This window comes from Sinocyclocheilus anshuiensis, unplaced genomic scaffold (genome assembly GCF_001515605.1).
Source record: "Sinocyclocheilus anshuiensis isolate Anshui unplaced genomic scaffold, SAMN03320099.WGS_v1.1 scaffold3969, whole genome shotgun sequence".
Lineage (NCBI taxonomy): Eukaryota > Metazoa > Chordata > Actinopteri > Cypriniformes > Cyprinidae > Sinocyclocheilus > Sinocyclocheilus anshuiensis.
In genome coordinates this window covers 63,680-71,394 of record NW_015546356.1, presented here as the reverse complement: position 1 = coordinate 71,394, position 7,715 = coordinate 63,680, and the positions used below count along the sequence as shown (strand labels likewise).

Genomic DNA, 7,715 nt, shown 5'->3' with positions numbered 1-7,715 from the left:
ATGTCAACGAAAGCAACAGGTATGCGCTGCATTTTATGCTATTTTATTAATCTACAGCTCATTTCAAGATCAAAGACCGAAACAGGAGAGAGCGCGGCATCAGCACTGGAAAGATATGTTAGTCTCACTACTTTTAATGAAGATGATTGTGTGTTGAGCGTCTGCGTCTTACATTCAGTTTCATTTGCCACAGTTTGCGCATCGGCTTGCTGAAGAGATGCTCAGCTTCTCATCCGCGGAGATGCGTGTTGCATTAGCACTGTCATATCTGACTATAACATGTCATATAGCCTATAAAATGCTCTCACAGTTATTATTTTAACATTTTGGGAGGAGTAAAATTTACATATGTGGTTTCAACAACCAGATGCATTTACACTGGTCCAGTTTCGTCTGGAATGCAGCCCAGACCACCTCCTGAAGCACCTCCTTTTATTTATATCCGTCTCGAATGCATTTTGGAGGGCATTTACACCTGGTCTTTTCACGATCGGATAGCTATCCGATCAGACAAAACGCATTAAGTGACCAGGTGTAAACAGGCCCCTAAAGACATAGTTCCCGTAGATACCTTCTTTCATGCTGGAGTTAAAAAAACCAGTCTAAAACCTGTGGTGGTGTATCACAACCCAGCCTGCTGTATAGTTTCAGATGGGTTTTAGCTGTACTTTTACAACTTGTAGGACAATGAAATATCAGTGTAATAATACATGATTTAATAGCAGGACAGGGATGGGCAACTCCAGGGATGGTTGGGGATGAAGCTATTCTTTGCAGGACAGTTGCTCTCTGGAGTTGCTCATCCTTGGATGTTTAGGTGATTAAAAGGTAAAGAAATCATGGATCATACTTTGTTTTACCATAAACTAAAAAGCAATGCATTTGATTGCATTTGTTTTGATTAACTTGGCAAGTGTGGAAATGAGGGAGGTGGTGTCCAGACTGCATCAGAGGAGAAAAGTTACCAGCTACGACAGTAATCATTCTCGATGAGAGGAGAGGGCACACTACTGAGAAAACCTCCATGAGCTTGCAGTAGGTAAGTGGAGATTGGAGAACAGTCTCTGTATTGTCTGTACATGATCTGAGACTTAAATGAGCCGGCATCTCACATAATGCGACGTTGCATCTCGTAATGTGACTTTAGATCTTGCAATTACTGCTTTATATGCTGCAAAGCCTTTTATCTCACAACAAAGTTTTAAAATATTTTTGGTTGGTGTTCTTGGAAGTGTGAGAAACTGGACCGTGGATTTGCAGTTTCAAACATGATTTGCATGGAACAGTATCGGTTAATGTAGTAAAAAACTGAAGGACAAAAAAAGAAAGGGAAAAATGTAGTTATGGCGATTTAGGAGACTGTTATGGTGGGGTTTTGGGATTACCATTGTAGCTTCTCCTCGAGACACAATATACTCTTTTGCGCCATCAGGCAAAATGGTTCTCTTGCAAAACCTTGCAGTCCCATGCAGAAGGGCACCTTGCCAAACGTTATACTTTGGAAAATGTGACCCAGGGCCACAAAACCAGTCATAAGGGTCAATTTTTTTGAAATTGAGATGTATACATCATCTGAAAGCTGAATAAATAAGCTTTCCATTGATGTATGGTTTGTTAAAATCAGACAATATTTGAAAATCTGGAATCTGAGGGTGCAAAAAAAATTTTTTTGAGAAAATCATCTTTAAAGTTCTGCAAATGAAGTTCTTAGCAATGCATATTACTAATCAAAAATTAAGTTTTGATATATTTACGGTAGGAAATTTACAAAATATCTTCATGGAACATGATCTTTACTTAATATCCTAATGATTTTTGTCATAAAAGCGAAATGTATAATTTTGACCCATACAATGTATTTTTGGCTATTGCTACAAATATACCCCAGCGACTTAAGACTGCTTTTGTGCTGCAGGGTCACAAATATGGTACATAGTGTCATTAAAGCTGATGTGTATTTTTTTTCCCACTGCTTGAAAGACCAAAAGGTCACTTTAACATTACAGATTAAAGGAGCAGGGCCTTAAGTCAGCATGTTTGTAATCACTGGTATGTTTGTAATGGACTGGTGGCAACTCTTGAACCAAACGATGATGTGCAAAAAAAAAACATTAAACCTGTCACAAGTAATTCTGCCCCTCACTTATTACTTGCTCAAAGTCTGTTCACCATTAAGAGTTCATGCAGCACAGAATTATCATCCGGACTCTGAAGAACTGATCTCTCTGGTTATGAAGGAAAGGTGATATTGCACTTCAGAAGCTAATGGAACCTTTCCTACATAACTCTGCATCCAGAATGACAATGACATCAGTGTCAAATGACTAAAAATGTGCCTCATGGGCAAAAACCAACTTGAACGTCAATGATTTACTTTCCTAGTAACAAGGCTTTCCACAATTTTTATTGCACTGACACAGATCTATTTGCAGTAAATTATACACCTACAAACAGTGGCAGGTACGACATGGCATTGACACCTACAAGACACTATCCTCAGTGATGGACGATCTTTAGACAAACAATATAATCATGTTTGCTACAGCTGCAGACGTCTGCAAGACCAATGACTTTCTCATACTGTCGAGGCACACATCTCTGATGAAGTATTTCACTCTTAGAACATAGAACAAAGCTGATATTTACCATTTATATAATTTATACGAACACCTCGTGTTCTCCATTTCAAGAAGGGGGACTAAGTCTTAACTTGAAAACTTTGTACACAGTTGAACAAACTTATGGTCGAAACTACTGCGGAGCGCCAAAGAAGCTGTGAACCGCCATTTCTGTGTCCACGTTTTCCTCGTTCTTGCGGTTGATTGAATAAAGCTTCTCTGCATCGTTTGCTCGAGCTCATTGGCATGAAGGTCGGGTTAACATGAAAGACAAACGTTGCTCAAGGCAGATGCCAAACCTTCAGAAACAGAAGTCAAGCGACGGGGCTCAAGCATGTTAGTGTATATTAATACGTGTCTGATATGAGGGACGTGCCGACAAATGATAAAACAATAAGATTCCCCTCTCGTTATGATTTCCCTCTGCGTGATACTCGCGTCATCATTTGACGTAAGTGGAAGAAATGATATAGCTTTAAGGAAGCAAAAGAAAACTTAAAAGGTACAGAGAAGCGTCCCTCTATTTCTTGCTACGCAGGCGTTTGGAGTGACGCGGGAGGTCCGAGCACTTGCGGGGCCGTTTGAGACACAGGCCGCTCTCGCCCTCAGCGGCTGCGGAGGAGCTGGAGGCCACCGCGCTGTCCATCAGTTCCCTGAGCTTGTGCTCCAGCTCGGCCAGCCGGGCGTTCTGCTCTCCGATCACCTGCGACTGCTCCAGCTGCTTCTGCTCCTGATCCTGCAGCTGCTTCTGCTGCTCCAGCTGCTTGACCCGCACCTCCTGCATCTCGCGCCGCAGCGCCGTCATCGACACGCCGTTCACCTTCACCTGCTGCTGCACCTTCGTCATCTCCGAGCGAGACGGAGTGTTTTTGGCCAGCAGGGACATGGTGGTCAGAGAGGTAGAGGGACCGGCCACTGCGAGACAGGGACGAGACAGAGCCGTGAGATTCGAAACCACTGCACTTTATTTCCTCAAAAAAATACTTTCATCCAGAGGAAAGACGTCAACGTCATGAACGTCATGCTCTGTTAATCCTTTGATCATTCCACTTAAAGGGGTCATGAACTGAGAAACCTAACTTCCCTTGATCATTTGACATATAAGAGAGCATTGTACTATAGAAGCATTCTGTCAATTTCAGAACTCAAAACTTTGCAGTTAGTCTAAAAACAGCTCATATTGAAGGCAATCTGCCAAAACAACAGCTTGTGGAATGTTCTACTCTATGATGTAATAGTGTGGATAAGCACTGCCTCCGCAGAAGATCAACGCCTGCTTCCACATCGCTGCCTGTTTAGCCCCGCCCACCGATTCTACAGCGCTTCCCGTTTAGCCCCGCCCACGATTCTACAGCGCTTCCCGTTTAGCCCCGCCCACGATTCTACAGCGCTTCCCGTTTAGCCCCACCCACGATTCTACAGCGCTTCCCGTTTAGTTCCGCCCACCGATTCTACAGCGCTTCCCTTTTAGCCCCGCCCACGATTCTACAGCGCTTCCCGTTTAGCCCCGCCCACGATTCTGCAGCGTTTCCTGTTTAGCTCCACCCACCGATTCTACAGCGCTTCCCGTTTAGCCCCGTCTGCCGATTCTACAGCGCTTCCCGCTTAGCCCCGCCCACCGGTTCTACAGCGCTTCCCGTTTAGCCCCGTCTGCCGATTCTACAGCGCTTCCCGCTTAGCCCCGCCCACCGATTCTACAGCACAGACCGTTTAGCCCCGCCCACCGATTCTACAGCACAGCCCCTTTAGCCCCGCCCGCCGATTCTCCATCGCTGCCTGTTTAGCCCCGCCCACCGATTCACGCATGTAGTGTTTACGAGAGAGGCGATTGCACAGGTCTATGCAGAAACCAAACGATAAAGATGCTCTGAAGACAAGAAGATTCTGTTTAGTGCACCAAGTTGTGGAAAAACTCGGTTCTTTGTTCACTTCAGTTTACCGTAGATTCGTTTACAAACAAGGCACAATTTGACATGGGATTTTCAGAAAAATTGAAACTAAAAGACTATGCTGTGCGACTATTAGCCAATCATAGCAGTGGGTGTTTACTTCCGAGTCTACAATCCTCCACGCCTATTCAGAGTGTTCTGATGAGGGGGTCAAAGCAGGACAAAAAACAGCTTATTACTTGTATGTTTTTTGTTGCAAAAATCTTAATAGCATTATATGTGGGCCTCAGAGAACAGTACCAAATCATAAAAAAGGCAGTTCATGACCCCTTTAACTGCACAAACAAAATGCTGGGAACTAGTATCAGAAGGAACACGAGAAATGTATCAACAGAAAATAAAAATGAACCACACAGATTAAACGAGTCGTACCCGGCGCAGATCCGATCAGTCGTCCGGAGAGATCCGCGCCAGGAAGCCTTTTCTTCAGGATGGGGACGATCTTCTCGTCGAAGTACTCCATGGCCATGGAGGAAATGTCTCGCAGCTCCTGCAGCACCTCGTGAGCTCTCTGCGGCGTGCGTGTGGAGTTCACATACCGCAAAACACGATAAATCTCATCGATCACCTGCGGGAGGCACACAACAACACTGTCAAACCACTTGGGCCTTTCACTGGGATTTAAAAAGTTGTATGACTTTTTGTTTGCAAAATAAATGACAAAACAGAACATATACAGATAACAACAGCAATTATTCATACGTTGCGTTTTTATTACATATATCTCCCTCTCAAGGCGACACAACACCCTTATTTAATATAATAACGGTCTAAATCGATGCACTCACTGTGCTCTCCCAGCAAGACAAAAATATCTATTATAAAAATAGATCTTTGCAGTTTAAATAACAGTGATCTAAAATGCATGATTATGCATCATGCACGTGTCAATAGCATGACAAGCAAGGTGCTGTCGACTGGGCTTCTGTAACAGCACTTACCAACTAATTCTGTTTCTTATAACAGGCTGACTAATTAAGAGCCTTTCTGAAAAAATAACCATTGGAAATTTACCAGAAACACACAAGAGTGTTGCGCTGTGAATGACCCTCCAATGTCACGAGTCACGACTAGAGCGGACTTGCCTTTCATTTGTTAAATTTAACTAGTTCTTCCTCATTAAACATGAATGCCAATTTGCATGTAAAATTTGGTTGTGACACTTGCACTTATAACTCTCTCTCAAATTATACAATCATTCACTCCGAAGCCAAGCGAACACAGTGTTGGACTGTCGTGTGAATATAGCCGTGATCTTACACAGCATTCAGGGTGTGATGAACATGACCAGTCTAGTGCTGGAACTGCTACACATTTTGCTGAAAGACAGTTAATGTCTTTATGTATTTCAAATTTAATATCTTCATGCGTTTCCGTAGGACTGAATGATTTAGGTTAAGAAAATACTGTGCAATACTGTGTACGGTAAGATAAACATATTTATAAATTATATTGCTTAAACATCACCAACAGGAGTTGCTTTTTAAGGGTTTTGGTTTCAAATCTAAACCTGATGGCAACACATCCCATCATTGTTCTTCTGTCACACAAATGACAAATACTCGTGATTTGCATTCACTGCTGCAGGCCTTGAAGCCATGCAATGCTTTATGTATGTTTGCATAATCCCTTCTGAGCTTTTGCATTTCCTCAAGAAAGAATTTTTTTTTAAACTATGACACCCTACAAGACTACAATCATCTTTATCTTGGATTACTTTTAGGTTACTAAAGATATTACAGGTGATATAAACAGATGATCCTTCACTGCTCTTCAGATTGTTCACTGTAGTGTGAACTAAGCCTCTAAGGGTGCAACCCAATGCCTCACAAAAACAAAACTTGACTGTCTGGTTGACGTCACCCAAGGACAGGATTGAAAACCAAGCCTGTGTTCTTCTGACCATCTCAAGATGACAGCACAACACTGGAGGTTTGCTTTAGCGTCTACTGATTGTGTGGCACACCACTGGGAATCATAATGTTCATTAGTTATTGGTACTGACGAGACATTTTGACATATTTTGCTTCTACATTAGCATTCCAAGATCTGAACCCCTCAATTAAATGTACAGATCTTAAAATGGAGACTGGGGTGCCAATTCTCTTATGATGATTATAAAACATCAAATATAAATACTTAGATGAAAGAGTGACTGGGAATACTTGGTTCTTTAAGCACTAACCAAACCAGACCCGGATTGTTATTTCATGCTAATGATACTCCCTTCATTAAAGGCTGATCACAGAAGTGATCTTATCTTATCAGAAGTAAGACTTATGAAAATGGCCTTTCATCTTGACTGGATCAGTTCAGCTGATGGTAGGATATTGCATGACGTTTTTCCTGATCATCGGAGCTTTTTTTTTTTTAATTGGTGATGCTGTTTGTGGCATTTTTGTGTTTGCAGCGAAGACCCATTAATTTAGTGCATAACTAAATATGCATTATATGTGCAAATACTATCCTCTGGGTAAAAATGGTAACAAATACACAGTGATCTCAAAAATATTTAGACACTTGTAATAAAGTATAATCAAACATTAAAGATGTGAATCGATTCAGTTTCTTTGATGTAATGCGGCTGTATTTGACATGCAGGTAATTATACAACACTAACATTTACATTTAAAAATGCTCACATTTGTGACACCTAAATGATATTAGTCCCTTTAAGAGTTTTTTTAACAGAGGTTACTCGGATAGAATGGGGGTCGAATGTGGAGTTCCACAAGGGGGATGCTTAGGACCGCTGTTGTATTCCATTTTTACAAATAATTTATATCTAGTGTGAAAAAGAGCTAAATTAACAAATTTGCACCGCTTTAGTTCCAGAACTAAAGCGGTGCAACTAAAGTACTGGGACTATTTTGCGGGAACTATTTCCCAGTACCATTTAAAGGGTTGCATTCGCACCGACAGTGTGTACTAGGAAGTGACGTAAGCCGGTCGACAGCGACGTCATTTGTGCGCGGCGTTCAACAATAATATGGTAACAAAGAAGAACATAAACAACAGGAGGATAGAGGACGCTGTGATCGGAGCTGTGTTTTTGTTGTGTCTCGCGGGTTTCACAATAATGGACATGGAATGTCAACGTATACGTAAAGCGATTGAAAGAACGAAAAGGAGGAATAAGAATCTCCAA

The 7,715-nt window shown here is 42.0% G+C and overlaps 1 protein-coding gene across 1 annotated transcript in view; it reads right to left on the bottom strand.

Annotated features, from left to right (window-relative positions):
• Nucleotides 1-3,059: 3,059 nt before the first annotated feature.
• Nucleotides 3,060-7,715, bottom strand: part of LOC107701582 (F-box only protein 28-like) — a 13,487-nt gene continuing 8,831 nt past the window's right edge. The window contains exons 4-5 of the mRNA XM_016503630.1: nt 4,940-5,135; nt 3,060-3,533 (exon numbers count right to left, since the gene is read on the bottom strand). Coding sequence (XP_016359116.1) covers nt 3,139-3,533; nt 4,940-5,135 — 591 coding nt within the window. The 3' untranslated portion in view covers nt 3,060-3,138. The remainder of the gene's footprint in view (nt 3,534-4,939; nt 5,136-7,715) is intronic.